Raw genomic sequence first — 17,039 nt, 5'->3', positions numbered from 1 at the left:
ACCTTCCCATTATCAGATTTCATTAGAATCACTTCTTAGGAATCTTCTGTAGACAGGCATTTTAACTGGGTTAAGATGTTACCTGGGAGAGGTGCCAAATAAACTAATCTGTGTTAATGTGTTATATATCTGATTAATTCATGGTTGCAAACACAGTGCCTCAGGGGCCAGGCCAGTAGCTCAAGGGAGGGCCTGCGACTGCGGGTGGTGGGAGGGAGGTGGGGAGGGTGAGGTGAGTGGAGAGCTGGCCCGGAGTGGTGAGATCCAGGCCCCTCTTTGGGCCAGCTGCCACTCAGACCCTGTGAGTGTGTGATATTGGGCTCCAGGAAGCTGGTTTTCCTTCTTTTTAAAAGGATTGCTATCTGGAGTATCCTGATTTTTAAATGTTGATAATTCAGACTTTTTGAAAACGCTGTACACTCTTAAAAAAAATCTCTCTGACCACCCTGATTTGTCCTCTGGATTCCTGCATTAGTTGTGTTGGACCCTAGTGGCCGTTCTGGGAGCAGGTGACCGTTCTGAATGTCCTGCCGGAGGGCTGGAGTGGAGGAGAGGCCTGGGGCATGGGACATGGCCCCCGCGGCAGGGCCTCGGGTCCTACCCACCGGACTGGAGTCGGGTCCGAAAGAGGATGAGGGGCAGAGGAAGGCTGGACGGGGGCCACAGCCTCATTTATTCTGGCTGGGATGAGACCCTGAATGACTCAGAGGCTTCCGTCAGCTTCGCCAAATGACACTCGTTTTCCTTTGATGTGGAAGCTGCTCTTGTTTGCTTTTCTCTGGTTCTCAAGGTGCTCCTGAGCGGAGCAGATATCGGGGTCCTGCCCTATCAGTGAGCAAACAAATCCCCAGTGAGACTTGCTGGCTGCTTCTCAGCCAGAGGATTAGCGATGATTTAAAGAAACACGGGAGGACACTTCGAAGAGTGCCTTCTTGGCACTGGAGTCAGCCAACAGCTGGCCTTCAGGAGAAAAGCAATCCTTTAATTCAGGACCAAAACTATAATTTTTCAAACAGCTCCCAAGAGTCGGCCCTGGCAGTCTGGCACTCCTGACAAGGAGGCGCCCTCTACACCAGGTTCCCGGTGAAAGATCCTCCCTGTGCCACCCACGCGTGCTTTCCTCGGGGGCCAGGGCACTCCAGCGGGTGGCCTTGACAAGTGGGACTCTCACACAGAGGCTGCTGGTGATGGGAGGGAGATTTGCGGGTGACAGTGGAGGGGGTAGAAGGAGCGCAAGACTTTCTGAGTAAGATGAGCGTTTGATCAGTGCACTGATTTGTTTTCCAGTCTGTGGAAATGCAGCACCTGGGAAACGTCCGGCTCGCCTTGCTTTCCCTTCCCGAGCTGGTCGTCAGGGGGAGCTCTCTGCTTGCCTACGATCCGGAGAGGGCTGTGTTCAGCAGGCGTCAGAAATTCTCAGAGAACTCACAGACCTCACTTTACATTCTTTTCCACGCTTGCCTTTGTCCTGCAGCAACAAGTGATTGCTTCAGGGTGCGATTTCAGGGATGGACATGAGAAGGCACTGGGGCTGAACAAAAGCGAAGTAGTTGGCGCTGATTTGGGCATTTTGGAACAAGAGGAATTTCTGTTGGAAAAGTAGCATGTGTGAATGTGAGAGGCAAGAGGAGAGGGGAGGGAGGGGAGGAGAAGAAAGAGAGAGGAAGAAAAAAATTCTCGGGTCCTTAGGAGATGGGCTCTGTCTCTGTGACTTAAGCGAGTTTCACAAGGACGGTTCGGTTCTGTTTTTCTCTCCTCAGGACTGCTGCCTTTCCTTGTCGTAGACGCTGGTTAGAGTCCTGGGTTAGTCATTATGCAGCAGCTGACCAGCTAACCAATAGATCAGGTGGAATTAACTCAAGAACAATCAGGGAGGTTAGTGCATTGCTTGACTGCCTGACAGGTGCATGGTCGGAGGGATTGCATCCACGGCCGAGGTTTGACATGGTCCCTTCATTTTGTGCTTCTGGCTTCAGTGTATTGATTTAATCCCCAGTCAAGACGAAGATCTGGAAATACAAGCAGGATCTGTAAGTGGTCTGCAGCTGCACACAAGCGGAAAACCCTGCGTGTTGCCTCTGTAATCAGGAGGAATCTATAATCTGACATTCTCTCCCAGGCCCCCTTCTTCCTCCTCCTCATCTCCTTGTGCCTGTCATGGACTAGCGACTATTTATTTTCCTTCTTACCAGTCAGGAGGGAATGGAAGACAGAATAAGTAAAGGAGGTCGACTATGTTAATTTACCAGCTGTTTGGTTAAGCAAATAAACAAAAATCTTTGGCCAAAATGAAACACAGATTTTTTTTTTTTTTTAACAGAACTTAATGACCGGATAACGCCAGGCATTCACTAATACCTAGATGTGTATTTTCTAAATAGCAACATCAGAAAAATGTCCCAGGCATTGAGGTAGGTGATAATACTCCTTTAGAATACGGAGGAGAAGTGGAAGTCATTTCAAAGGGCTTTAATTGCCACAGAGTGATTCTCTTTCCCACTTAACTTTTTCTGCCTCAAGGTCTCCTTTACACAGCATGTCTAAGGCATGATTTAGCTTTTTGGAAGCAGCTGATGGCATAAATCTGGCCAGACAGGGAGGATGCTAGGGAGCTGGCAGGACATTGTGCAGGCCAGTGTGCCCCAATGTCACTCGAAACACTCCAGAATGAAGCCGGCGGGGACTGCTGGGTACCCTCACCGATGCAGACAGACAGATAAGGAAAGGAGAAAATGTCGCTTCCTGTGTTTACCTTAGAGAGGCACAGTTCAGGTGTGGTTTTGTCCCCGACAGGTGCACTGTTAGAAAGGCCTTGGGCACTGTCCCTCCGACTGGGGCCTTAGGAATCTGGCCTGTCGTCGGCCTGCACGCCTTGGTCTCCTCCCCTCTGACCTTCTGCATCAGAGCCAGGAAATGTTTGTCTCGAAGAGTGTCCTGGGTGATCCTTGGCACGGTCAAGTTTGGGAACCCCTGCTCTTAGGACTCCGGGGACTCTGTTCTGCTAGGTTAGCACAAGGAGGGGAGGGTGCGGTCCAGCATTTATTCAGTGACTTGTATGTGCCAGGTGAGGCTCCCTGGCTCTCAGTATCCTCATAGTATCCTTATAGTGAGAGTACTACCAGGCACGGTACAGAAACAGAGAGGTTAAGCGAATTGTTCAAGATCACACAGCTGGTAAGAGGTGGAGCCTACCCTTGATTTGAAAGTGAGTGTTCTTTTCACTAAACCATGAAACGCAGAAGATTTTTAATTTCCTTGTCAAAGAGTCCCCAGACATCACTCGTTATAACCAGGAATGAAAAGAGTTTAATTCCCGTTTCTTTACATTTGTTCAGGCTCCTCTCAACCTCCTGAGAGGGAAGTCCTGACACCTGCTTGCTGTGGAACAAATCCAAGCTGCCCCTGACAGTCCAGTCCAGAGCAGCAGGCTCTGTCCTCGGGGCCGCGCTGGCAGCTTCGGGGGAAAGGAATCATTCGCGCCACGCGCCTTAAATTCCTTCTTCTGGTAGCCAGGACGATGTAGTGTGTCTTATACCAATCTTTGGTTTTCCATCATTTGCTGAAATAGAAATGAAGCCTTTCCTTAGGTGAATTTTAGGTCGGACTACTCTGTTGTAGGTTTGGCAGGATTCATCATTTTTCAGAAGATTCTCATTTACAAAAGAAAAGCTCCCTTTGAAAAGGGGGTTTTCCCATGAGAATCTGTTGCCAGTCAAGGACCTGACCTCTTATTTTTTTGAGAAACTGATTTTAGAGCACCTCAGAAATAGTCCTTCGTGAAACCTCGGCCTGTCTTTTAGACCCCAAGTGGAAGCAGCACGATTCCGTGAAAAGATGATAGGCTCTGGAGGGAGACAGAAGCAAGCTATCGAGCTATGTGGGCTCTTGTTTCCTCAACCATTAAATGGTGATAATAAAACCAACCTCATGGGGAGGTTGCACGGATTAAATGAGATAAAGGTGTGAAGGGCCAGTCCCAGCATCTGGTGTGTACAAGGAGTCACGTGTCACTTCCTTCCCTTTTTTTGGTGGGGGGTGCTGGGGTGGCAGAAGAGAGAGGGAGTGGCCATGGGCTGGCAGCCCACAGCGAGTGGATGTTGGGAACAAACACCAGCACACAGGGAGGGCCCTATTGAAGGGGACCAGCTGACGGAGACCAAAGGCTAAGGATTTCACCTTTATAAGATGTGAATTAGGCACCTCACTACCTCACCAGGCAGAGCCTGGCTTGGGCCTTTGCGAGTTCTGTGCTTTTTGGGAAAGGTACTATCTCTGTTTCTTCCTCTGTAAAAGTGGACATAATAATGGTACCTTGCATAAGGATTAAAAGTGATAGTGCTTCCACGATGCCCGGCATGTAGTAGGTGCTCAAGAAATGCTATTTCATACCTTCCTGTACTAGGAAATGTCTGTTTTTATTATTAACATTTTATTATTAACATTGCAGTTAGAAAAGCTGCCTTAACTCGCTGAGAGGCTCTCTCTCTCCTCTCCTTGGGGGTGCAAAGTTAAGTAGGGTTCAAAAGCCTCATCCCAGTGTTTGGAGGAGGAAGTGTGGGAGGAAGAAAGCTCCAGGGTCACAGGTTGCACAATGGACTACATTCTGCCAAGTTTGTTGTTACTGCCATTAAGGGTACGTTTGCTTCCATGTCTGTCAAAGTCATAGCCTTCCCATCTTTAATTTTTCTTTTTTCACACCTACCCTAACAAGATTCAAACTTCTCTCTGGCCAAGCATTGGCACCCAGCAATGGCAGAGTGTCTTATTTTATTAACTCTTCCGGTGACAATGCCGAGGACAGGTACACACATGTGAGTACTCATTGGTTGGAAGGTCCTGCAGGATCCCGCAAGGTCTTGAGGGACCAAGATCCCGAGGGGAGGGGAAGTCCAGGAAGTTGCATCTGACGTTGAATGTCAGGTATCTGCTTACTGCAAAATGGTGACCAGGAGGCTAAGAGCCTGAGCAGAAAGGGCAGATTGAGAGCGGAGGGAAACAAACAGCAGGCAGTCTCGCGCAGGTGGGGACAGTTCAGGTTCGGGACCCACCAGGAGGGGGAGATCTGATAAACCCACCACCAGGGCTTCAGCGGGGTTCCCTGAAGCTAATCTTCTTTCTCCCTGGTGATCTTGCTTTCACCATACGAACTGGTGACGGACATCTATTCATCTAGTCCAGTGGAAAGAAATGCTAGGTTTTTTTTTTTTTAAATATTTTATTTATTTATTTGACAGATCACAAGTAGGCTGAGAGGCAGGCAGAGAGAGAGGAAAGGAAGCAGGTTCCCTGCTGGGTAGAGAGCCCGATGTGGGGCTCGATCCCAGAACCCTGGGATCATGACCTGAGCTGAAGGCAGAGGCTTTAACCCACTGAGCCACCCAGGTGCCCGAAATGCTAGGTTTTTATCCAGCTTCGATAACTAAGTGAAAGTCTAGATTGAGTTGCCAACCACCTGGATATTTCTCTTGGTGAAGAGACACTAAAAACATTTTTTTTTTTTTTTTTGTTTATAAACATTTGGAATTTTATTTAAAAAAAAAACAAAAACATCACAACCATGAACATTGTTACAGTTAGAGGCCCTCTTGGTTCTCCACAATGATACTGAGCATGCTCACAAGGGGTTCCCATTATTTAGTCTTAGTTAACAACCATCTTTAAAAGAAGGAAAAAAAAAAAACTCGGCACACTACCATTTAACTTGTTTTAATGTTTCTTCACAAATGGTGAAAAATACTAAAGTACAGACAAGGAATAATCATAATGTTGTGACCAACATTATAAATATGGAATTATAAATTTAAAACATTTTCTGGTTTAAAAAATAAATCTGGTAGTCAATGCAGCTCTGCGGGGTCTCTGCGTCTAGTAGGGCCGGTCTCTGCGTTCCTGACGGTGCTCGCCTTTATCCATTTTTCCAGGTCCTCCACGCCCGCCTCTTCTTCCTCCCATCTGTTCCATCAAAGGTCCAGGGGGTCCGCCGGGGCCACCCCGTCTTCCTCCACCAAAGCCGCCTCGGTCCATGCCCCGGCCACCACGGAAGCCCCCTCTGTCTCCACCACGGCCACCTCTAAACATCCCACCAGGACCACCACGGTCCATGAGGCCGCCTCTTCCGCCCCGCATTCCACCAGGGCCACCTCTGCCACGGTCACCGCCAGGAGGTGGAAAGGGTGGTGGAAGGAAGCCTTCAGGCTTCGGGGCCTTACACTGGTTGCATTCTGTTCTCCAGGCAAAGTTCTGGTTTCCACAACCCGGATTGGGGCACTGCCAGTCTCCAGCTCGGTGCTGGACATTTCCTCCTCCAGATGGGTTCCCTCGGGAACCCCGGGGCCCTCTTGGGGGAAAGCCACCTCTGTCTCCTCCACGGCCTCCCATGCGACCCATGGGGCCCCCAGGACCTCCTGGGCCCCCCGGACCTGCACGGAGGGGCGGCGGCATCCCTCTGCCTTCACGGGGCGGCATGCCACCCCGGAGGCTGTTCATTGGAGGCTTCTTCCGAGCAAGAGACACCTTAAGTTTGCTCCCTTGAAAATCTTTCCCATCAAACCACTCCACAGCAGCCTTGGCAGTTGGTGGGTCTTCATAGGATACTGTAGCGTCACCTTTGGGCTTTCCTGTTTCCTTGTCCAAGTAGATATGGATCATGGGTTGTCCGGTTCTCTTGTTCATCTTAACAACTCCACACTGCTTAAAAAAGTCAGCCAGATCATCTAAAGTCACATTGTCATTTAAGCCTTGCACATAAATTGCACTGTTGTCAGAGTCTTCATCTGGATCTATAGGTGGGCCTAGATCAAGATCTGGTCCTTCATCCATGGGTCCACCAGGCTTATTGAAGCCACCTCGCTCTCCAGCGCTGCCCATTCCACCGCGTCCTCCTCCCCGCCCACCTCTGCTCATGCCTCCACGATCAAATCCCCCTCTTCCCCTGCCCCGGTTATCAGGGCCACTCATGCTCCGGTTTTCTCCTGGTCCGGAAAATCCTCCAGACTCCTGCCCATAAACACCCATGCTACTGGGGTGGTCCTGTCGGAATGAACTCTGCTGCCCGTAGCTGCTGCTCTGTTGGCTATATTGACTTGGAGCCTGGCTGTAGGATCCAGTTTGGGGGGGATAACTAGTGGGCGGCTGCTGCCCATAGCTGCTTTGTTGACCATAGCTACTCTGCTGTCCATAGCTGCTCGGCTGCCCATAGGTGTTCTGCTGAGAGTAACTGCTCTGATCATAACTAGTCGGCTGTGTAGAGGAGTAGCTGGTAGGAGGATAAGATGGTGGTGCCGTGACTGGCTGCATGGGGTAGCTCCCAGGTACCTGGGGATAACTGTAGTTACTCTGTCCATATCCTAGGCTGGGCTGGTTGTAACCCCCTGTGCTAGATTGAGGTTGACTAGTCTCAGCGGGTTTGTTACCATCCTGCGGTCTTGCAGGTGCGGTGGCTGCCGGCTGCTGCCCATAGGCTGGGTAAGCAGGTTGAGTGCCATAAGCAGACTGAGCTGCATAGGAGGCCTGGGTGGTAGTGACCGTAGCAGTGGTGGTATCATAAGCACCAGTGCCATACCCCTGGACAGGCTGGCTGTATGCCTGGGGGGCAGTTGGGGTAGTATAACCAGCAGGAGGCTGTCCATAAGAAGTTGCATAGGCGGTCTGCCCATAGGTAGCAGTGGTCTGAGCCTGGGTATAGCTGACATCAGTGGGCTGTCCATAGGTTCCATAACTTTGTTGCCCATATGCCTGGGTGGTCTGTGCATATCCTTGAGTGGGTTGGGCGGTGTATGCACTGTAGCCCTGCTGGGCTGCAGCTTGGCTGTATGTACTGTAATCCGTGGACGCCATTTTCTCTCCTTCCTTCTCGTTCTCTCAACGTCCGTCTCCCTCTCGCTTTCCCTCTAGGCGCCCACTAAAAACATTTTTAGTAAAATCAAAGGGCAGTGGTAAGATAACGTACAATAATGTGTTTCTTCAAACTGCCCTGAATGTCTTAGACTGAATGCTTCCAGGATGCTGTCTATTGGATGCTTGATGTCTGTGCTCAGATACTGGCATAAGACATATATGACCATAATTGGAAATTTCCAAATGTAAAATGGCTTGAGAATCCCCATGTTGAAGCGTATGCAGCTTAAGATAGCATACAGTTTTGTTTTATTGATTTTCTTTTATGCATGAAAATTTGTCGGGATAATGCATGCCTGCCATCAATAACCTCTTTATTGGTTGGAGATTGGGGGTGATTTTGAGAACAGGATGTGTTGGGTCAGGTACAGCAGAGGCAGAGGAAACTGGGTAAAATGGGCTTGTGCATCTCTGGGGAATTTCCTCCGGTTGGAGCATCTCTTCAAATGAAGGAAGAGAGGAAGTTGCAGTGCTCACTTGAAGGCTTAAACTTTTTTCTTTCTTTTTTTTTTTAAGATTTTATTTATTTTGATAGAGAGAGAGAGATCACAAGTAGGCAGAGAGGCAGGCAGAGAGAGAGGGGGAAGCAGGCTCCTTGCTGAGCGGGGAGCCCGATGCGGGGCTCGATCCCCGGACCCTGAGATCATGACCTGAGCTGAAGGCAGAGGCTTAACCCACTGAGCCACCCAGGCATTCCAAGGCTTAAACTTTTCTGAAAAATCTTTTTATTTGGAAAAAAAAATCTTTTTATTTGGAAAAAATTTCAAACTTACAGAACACTTGAAAGAATTAGAATAATACAAAAAAACCCCACAATGGTATTTACCCATTGTTAACATTTTACCCCATTCACTGTCTTCTTTGTGCTCTCTCTTTACGTGTGCATGCATTTATGCTCTGTAATATGATATATGTAAATGTGTGTATACTCAGACTATTTTTTTTCTCAGCCATTTAAGGGTAATTTACATATATTATGGTCCTTTATCCCTAAATACTTTTGCATGTATTCTTAGCACAAGGATATTTTCTTACATAATCACAGGACAACTATCAGCTTCAGGAAATTTAACATTGATACAAGCTAGTGCTTATACTTTAATTTGATTCATTGGCCCAATTGTGGCCTTGATGGCATTTCCCCCCTCTCCAGTGTAGGGAGAGGTAGTACAATGAGTTGTTGTATCTCTTTAGCCTCCCTCTAGAACATTTCCAAAGCCTTATTTATTTATTTTTTTCTTTTCTGACATTGGCATTTTTAAAGAAGGCAGGCCCTCCCCTATCTTTCCTCGATAGAACATTTCTCATGTGGTCAGAGGTTACCTCATGGTGTGTTGATTCAGGCTCTGCATTCCGGGCTGGAATGGCCCCTAGACGATGTTGGGGGCACATCCAGAAGCAAACCATGACATCTCCCCTCGCTGGCGATGTTCATTTCGAGCACTCAGTCATCACCTGGCTTCTCCATTCATGTAACTACTGAATTTCCCTTGCAACTAATAAGCGGTCTGTGGGTGAGCCCTTTGAAGCCACACAAACATCTTGTCCCACATGGAAGTTTCCCCTTGATTTAGCTTCTGGGGATGATCTCACCTGACCTGATCTCCACCTTAATGGTGATGGGCAGGGTTTTTAATGGTAAATACTAGGCACTTAAAACATCATTAAGTTTTAGAATGTGTGTACTTGATAGCCAACAGTAGCTTTGAAAGTGAAAAGTCCCTCTCCCTTTCTTAATCTAGGACACCAATTCATGTTGAGGTGAAGTCCCCATATTCCCCCAGCCAGCTAGTGCATTCATGAGCTTTAGACGAACCTGCCACCTCTCTTCCCTTGTCCTCAGCTTGTCTTTAGCGAGCTCACCTTGGGTTTGGGGAGGGTGGCTTAGATTGTGACTCATTACAGAGCTCCGAAGTGAGTTTATTGCCTGTTTTTCTCTACTCCTGGTCCCATCACCGTGGATTGATCTACATTTGAGCTTCTCAGGTTTCCTTTGCTTGTGAACTGTTTCTGTTTCCCTTGACCCCTCGCCCTTGGGAAAGGAAGGGGGTTGTGGAGGGGGTTGGGGCGGTGAAACACCCACCTCTGGAGTATTGACAAAACAGTGCGGAGCAAGAATAAATAAATAACCGAAGGAAGGCAGGCTGCCCACCCCGAGGAGCGTGCAGCCCCGCTCCCCGCCAGGAGCTTGCACTGGGGGCCTGCAATCCACACATTACCAGGAGATAAGCGGGAAGATAGCGCCGCGGAGCCTCTCTGCCTCGGGGTTGGGGGGGCTGCTTTTCCTGTGGCAGAAACTATCTGTGCTCCCCAGTAAGTCCAGGAACAATCTCCACTTATTATACCAGCTCAAAACCCAGGACTGTTTATAGCCTCACGCCGACAGACACTAACCCTCACTCATTACTGTCACGGTGGGGATTGATCTGGGCCACACTCTCCTTGCATGGGGCCCACATTTTCATCCAGTAAAATCACATGTTGTTAACTCAATATATACAGTGAAAACAGCATGAATAATGGAAACGTTAATCCTTATTTCTCAAAATTAGATTCTACTTTATCCTTCTCCCCTTTCCACTCTTTTGAAAAAGATTCTTCTCAGTGCCAAGCAGAAGAATAGATGTTGTCCAAACCTAAGCTCTAAGCGGGTTCTGTGGTATTTCCATTCCAGGACCAGGTCCCATTGCAGATCCAATTTCTGGGTGGATTGATTGTATTTCTGCCCCTGGTCACTTCACACGTGACTCAGGAGAAATTAACATCATCCCAGTCACAGCGGAAGAGATGAACATTGACAGTGAGTCCATTGCAGCGAATTGGGTGAAAACTTTGTCTGATTAAACTTGTATCTGTAATATCAGAAATTGAAGATACCCTCATAACCTGTTTTTTTTTTTTTCCCTCAGTCTTCCTCTCTGAACAGATTTATTGGGTTGAAATTATTTTTGGTATTAAATCAGAAACCAGCAATACTATCAATCAAACTTCAAGGACAGAGTTTGTCAAAGACTGGTGTGAGGCATTAAGACGCCTTAGTTAACGTACATCGTGTCAGAGTGTGTTGGGGGCAAATATGCCTACGGGTTGTAGCTAGGATGTTCAGTGTGCTAAATTGTTGTTATTCCAGAGACAGGCAAGGATAAGCAAGCAGATCAGATTTATGTTGGCTGTTAAGATGGTCAACGTGTATAGATCGACTGTCCGTTCCTTTCGAGGGTTTGGAAATGGTCACCCACATTTCTTAAGTACTACAGACCTGACTGTCTGAGTATACACGTGCCTGTGTATTACTGATAACTGGATTCCACGTGTGAACCCACTGAGTTTCAGTCCTGACTCTGCCCTTATTCACTAGGTAAACTTGGCCAGCTTCCTCTTTTCCTCATCTGTAAGCAGGATAATTATGAACCCTACCTTACAAGGCTGTCCTGAGAACTGAATGTATTTATGCATGTAAAGTGCTAGTCTGGTAAGCTAGCACATATCAATATGTGTTATTTTAAATATGTAAATGTAAATATGTAAGAAATGCTAGTTGTCATTACCAGAGAGGCTGTTTGGTAAAGGGTGGATGAATTGAACTGAGGCTCATAGGGTCCCTGGAAATCAGTCTTGGGGGGGGATACCCTAAAAAATAATTAAGTGCTCCAGCTAAAACCAGACTGAGCTACATCCATCATCAAGGTGGCCAGGATAATAGATTGGTTAGCTTGTGATCTATCATTTCATGAATTTAAATCTATCTCAAGAATTTCTATTGAAACACCTTAAAAATTTATGTCTTCTTACTGTCACCCTAGATCTTAAAGAGGTGAATATAATATTTTCTCTTCTGGATGCTTTCCCCTTTGGGCTTATTTTTAAATGAACAATAGTCTTGATTAATGTGTTTGGAGAGAGGTAAATGCCTTCATTAGTAAAAAGCTCTTGGTGGGAAAATAAATTGTAGCTTGCTACTGTTTAAGCATATCTTACCGGACCTTTGGGTAAGGCTGTCTGTGTACTGTGGTGGTCTTATTCCTACTGGCTGTTGGCATTCATTCCTGACACATATGATCATGTACCTCTTTCTTTCTTTTAGTGATAGAATATCTGGGTGGAAGTGAGAGGGGCATGTGAGTAGGTCTAGTGCTCTGGTCCAAATAGGACACGAGAGGGCACCACTGACTTCTGGGAAGCAGGAAGCCCGCCCTGTCCTGGCTTGTCTAATCCTGTAATACTTTGTCACTGGACCTCCTATCACTTTGCACCATCAAGGCATTTTTCAAGCATTAGCAAAATATGTTTGTCAAGGAAAGTAGCTATTCCTGTTCTGGCTTCATGCAGAAGGAAATCAAGTGGGAGGAAGGAAAAGACTCACCTCACTCCCACCCAGCCTACCTGTGCTAACATTGGCCGAGGAGCCAGTTTCTGAATGGGGGAGAGGTTGTTTTCTACATTTCCCTTCCCAGTAGCTGTAGGTTTTCTTAGTTTATTACCTGTTTGTGAGTTTATAACCGAGTGACAAAATGAACACTCCAAAAGATACTTTGACGTGCTTCAGGAACATTCTCGCTTGCAGTTTCAAAACCTCCTGTGGGACTGGGTCAGATGAACAGGGTTGTTGGAGCCTTCGACAGACATAGGTGTGTATCCCTGCCGTGGGTGTCCGCGTGGGCCTCAGGTCAGAGAACAGCATCCATCCATGAAGGTCCAAATGAGACAAGAGCTAAGAGGAGTTGGAACAACTTGAAGAGAGCTACCCTTTGTGAAGTTCGGCATTTCCTGAGGTTCGTTCGTGTTCTAGCAGGATTATTCATCTATGGTGACTTCTCTTTTATTCTTCAAAGGAGCAGTAACACTGAAGTTAGTGTTGGTGTCCTCCTTTGCCTTACTGTTATTATCTTTGTTTTCCCTTGCCTGCCCCGTGTTCCCTGCTTCTCTGAAGACAGGGCCCAGAGATGAGAGAGATCACCTCTGTCTGGCTCTGCCACCCGGTGAGGACCGGGGCAGGCGGCATGGCTGGGGGTCTGTTAGCACAGACACAAGTAGAGCATTACTTCATTACTGCTTTGTCCCCTTCACACCCTGCAGCGGGTCTGATGGCTGGGCTATGATGGCTTTAGCCATGTGTCGTGTTTCCAGAAACTAAATTTGGTTTAAATGAGGTTAGGGTTCCAGCAGTGGTGGTCTGGGATCTTGTCAAAGTCTAATTGTAACCAAATCAGGGAAAAGAACAAAATGGGAAATTCATCCAGTGTTTATTAATTCGTGCTAGGTTTACTCTAATGGTATCCAGATACTGCTCTCTCTCACTGTAACCTGTCCTTAACCTCAGGGTTAGGGCCGTGTGGCTCATATGATTAAGGGCCAGGGGCGGGAGTGAGGTAAATGAAGCCAAAGGGCATCAGGTACATCTGTGCTGCTCACACAGATGTGAGTCATTCTGATGAAATCCTAGCGGTGGCTTCTCAGTGGTAAGGATGTAATAAGATGAATTATTTCTAACTTAACTGAGTTTATATTTAATTCTGTATCTTATTCCACTTTGGAAATGGGAAAGATAGAGAAGAATATACCATAATTCTACAAGACAGAACAGTTGAATGAAATTTAAATAGTTTCAAAAGTCAAACCCAACCCTTGTTTTTGAATTTGTGATGGATTTAGTGTCTATCATGACCTGTAGGTCAGAGGAGTGCTGGAATCCAGGTGGGTTTACTTTGAACTTTAGGAAGCACCTTCACAGCAAAGGAAATTTGTCTCTTTAGTCTGCATTAATAGCAAAGTATTTGTATCGATGTTGCAAATGTGGGTTGGCGCCCCAAAGTCCCAATAACTGCATTCATAGCATGGTTTGTCGGCTGGGGGGATGGGTATGTCCGGTAGTTAATCCACAGATGCCCATGTGTTGCACTGATTTTTGAATGTGTGTGGATGTGTGAGCTGCATTAATTTCAACTCCTCCACAATTTATCCAGCTTTGATTTCTCATAAAACACGTGCTGTTCCTTTTCCAAGCAGTAGACGCTGTAATGAGTGGTAAGTCTTCCATAAAAAGATGCAGAAGCGGGTCCACGTTTCCCTCTGGTGGGTCACCTCAGCAGCGCTGTGCCCCCTCCCAGAGCTAGAAGAAATGAAAGGATGTGACCAAGGCAAATGCCTTGTAATTTTATCCAAGCTGCTCTTAGCGATGGTTTCCTGAACTGGGAGTGAAATAGAACATTCCTGTAGGAAGTAGGAGGGTGGGTGGTGGTCCTTTAGAGGGTACCTAAAGTTCCTTCCTTCTCTGTCCAGCAGGGGGCAGTCTGACACCAGCGTTGTTTCTGAAAGGCGAGGAAGGTGCTCTCCATCCGTGGTCACTTAGCTGTCTTCACTGGAAGAAGAGCCATCCAAACCAGGACAGATCTTGCTTCCTTGATGAATCGGACCTGCCACTCACACATAACGTTAAATGATATTAGCAAAAAGGCAACCGCTCAGCTCTTTTAAACTGTGTCTTAACTGCAGAGAAAAGAAAGGAAAGACAGCATTTAGTCTCTTGCTCAAGCATTCCGTGCTTTGGCATATCCACATGTTTCTGTTTCGGGGGTGTGTATGCACCGCATTATCTCCCCTCCCCCCCCCCGTCAGAGTCTGTTCTCGAAGGTTGTGATGTTGACCCCAGATCATTGTTCTGATCAGCTGTCATGATCGTAAGGGTGGAAAGGTTCCCCTCTCCTGCTCCCTTCTTAGCGGGCTGAGTTCCAGATTCGACCCTTATTCTACTTAAAGGCAAGATGGTTTCCAACGGGCAACACTGCTCTTAGGCGTTAGAAACTTGAATCAGTGCGGTATCTACTGATTCCTACAAAACAGACTTGAGTGTTTAGATTTGTATTGTTGAACACGGTCGCCACTAGCCACACGTGACTTTGAAATTCATTAACATCACACAAAACCGCACGCCCAGTTCCTCCATCACACCAGATGCATTTTGGTGTTCAATAGTCACATTCGGTGAGTGGCTGTTGTATCGAGCTGTACAGATTTAGAAACTTTCCGTCATCTTGGGAAATTCTATCGAACAGAACTTGTCTAGAGGCAGGTGTGGGTCCTTATTCTGGGCTCCTTAAGAGAAACTTTTTTTTAAAAGATTCCCCCCTCCATGGGGCTATTTCCATTAGTCACCTCACCAGGGTGAGTGGTGGAAGGGGGCTCCTCCTTCCTACCTGCGTCCTGTCCAACTCTCTCCATGAGGGAGTAAACTCCTGACGCTGTGGTGATAAATGTCTGTGTCTGCAGAGACGTCCAGTCGCTAAATGTCGCCTTGTCCGTGACTGCGTTAGCCAGGTCACCTGCACGGGGTTGGCAGGGAACACTGGCTTTTAAAAAATATTACTGGAAAGAAGAGAGAAATTAGATTATAAATGAACCTTGTACAATCTATTCCCAGGCAGTTTCTCCTACCTGATGTGTTAGGAGAGAAGGCCGATCTTAGGAGAGGACAGGCACTGAACCTGATTCACATTTCTATAGTTACCAGAAACCCTTCTCTCCGCTCATCTTTTTACTTCTCTTCCGGTTCCTTCAAAAGATGTGAGGTTTCTGGAACGCTCAAACAGTGTTTAAATGAGAACTATTATTTAAAAGACCATAAAACTTTAATTTCTAGGCTAACTGAAAAGAAATGACAAAAGCACAATTGGTGTATTATTAATGGCATTTTCTTCTTTCTCAAAAATGTCCCCATTTGTGTGCTGAATTATAGGGTCACCTAAATGTTTACAAGTTGACGAAACTTAGGGATGCCCTCCGTGATTATAATTTGGTTGAATTTCCCTCCTAACTGCTGTGAAGCCTCCCTTCCACACCTCCACGTTTCTAGTCTCCCCTCTCTGCGCTAATTCAGAATGGTCACCCCAGGGAATCTCTGCTCTCTTTTTAGGCCCTGTGTTGATTCCTTTCTCTTTTCCCGAGGCATCTTTATAAGACCCTGAGAGAGGATTCTGTGATTACATTTGGATTTACACACTTCTGAAAGAACATCAGTCTTGTCATCACAAGACTGTTCCTTTGCTGTGATACCGACTTGTTTTTACCACTTTGGCCAATTCTGTGCTTTTGTGCCTCAGTTTTTCCATTTATTAAGTGGGGGTGCCAATGCTGGAGAACTGCCTCATAGGAATGCGATGGGGGAGAAACGTGGCCGACTTTGTTTTCAGTGCTTGGAAGTTTCTAGAAGAATGATATTACCATCCTTCAAAGGATTAGTTATGAAAGACACCACACTGTTTTATGTATGTATATTGCTTACCAACCTGAGAACACAACTCTCCTGAAAAAAAATCGCCCCCTTCCTGCCTTATTAGTAAACATGACACCAACGACTTGGGAAAATATCAGTGGATCCCCTTGCCTTCAAGAAGACGACGTACTGGGCATAGGGTCTTCCCTTTCCTCCCAAACACCTGCAAATGGAGGAAGATGGGCCCATTTTGTCTGGGTACAATAAGTCAGAAGCCTCTGACAGAAAGACAGCTGCCAAAAGCCCTGTTTGGGGTGCACATGATTTCATTTGCATTTTGATTTCTGTGATTTAACTGAAGGCATAGGTTGTCTCTGCCAAATATCCCCAGCCTACCGAGGGATGCCAGGTAGAACTGCCCAGAGCAGGCTGACTTATGAGGACCGACACAGCAGCTCAACCAGTGCATCCCTAAACATTCAGTAATAAAAAATCTGTTATTCTTTGGTCGCCAGGATTTAACAAGCCTAATCCCTAGGAGAGGCGATAAAAATTCATTAATCTAATTAAATACTTCTTATTGCCAAAGTGACTTTGTAGAGTAGCTTTGCTGAAGGATAAGTGCAAAGTAAAATGGGGTCCCAGCAGAGAAACAAACGTTAGACTTGAGCAAGCTGGTGCACGCTTCATTAAACTCATAATTATCCTTTGTTCTAAGTAGCTGATAATATTTAATGAGTATCCAAGATAATTTCAAGAAAATGTTTACTAATGAGGTACAAACAGTGCCACGGAACATGGATACCTAGGGTGCCATAACCATGTATCTTCCTGCTGAATCTTGCTTGTTGGACATTGGGAGGGAGACCACAGGCTTTGTGACAGGCATTTGAACCGACTGAAGTGAATTTGATGGTTAAAACACATCACTTCT

At 46.7% G+C, this 17,039-nt stretch overlaps 1 protein-coding gene across 1 annotated transcript; it reads right to left on the bottom strand.

The window, feature by feature from the left end:
* Positions 1 to 5,690: 5,690 nt before the first annotated feature.
* LOC125103085 (RNA-binding protein EWS) lies at positions 5,691 to 7,892 on the bottom strand. Its single transcript, XM_047734874.1, has one exon. The coding sequence runs from the start codon at positions 7,834 to 7,836 to the stop codon at positions 5,866 to 5,868; it is 1,971 nt and encodes a 656-aa protein (XP_047590830.1). The 5' UTR covers positions 7,837 to 7,892; the 3' UTR covers positions 5,691 to 5,865.
* Between the last annotated feature and the right edge of the window lie 9,147 nt (positions 7,893 to 17,039).

Source organism: Lutra lutra, chromosome 6 (assembly GCF_902655055.1).
Source record: "Lutra lutra chromosome 6, mLutLut1.2, whole genome shotgun sequence".
NCBI lineage: Eukaryota > Metazoa > Chordata > Mammalia > Carnivora > Mustelidae > Lutra > Lutra lutra.
The sequence above is the reverse complement of the archived record's forward strand: the minus strand, read 5'-3'. Positions and strand labels throughout refer to the sequence as shown.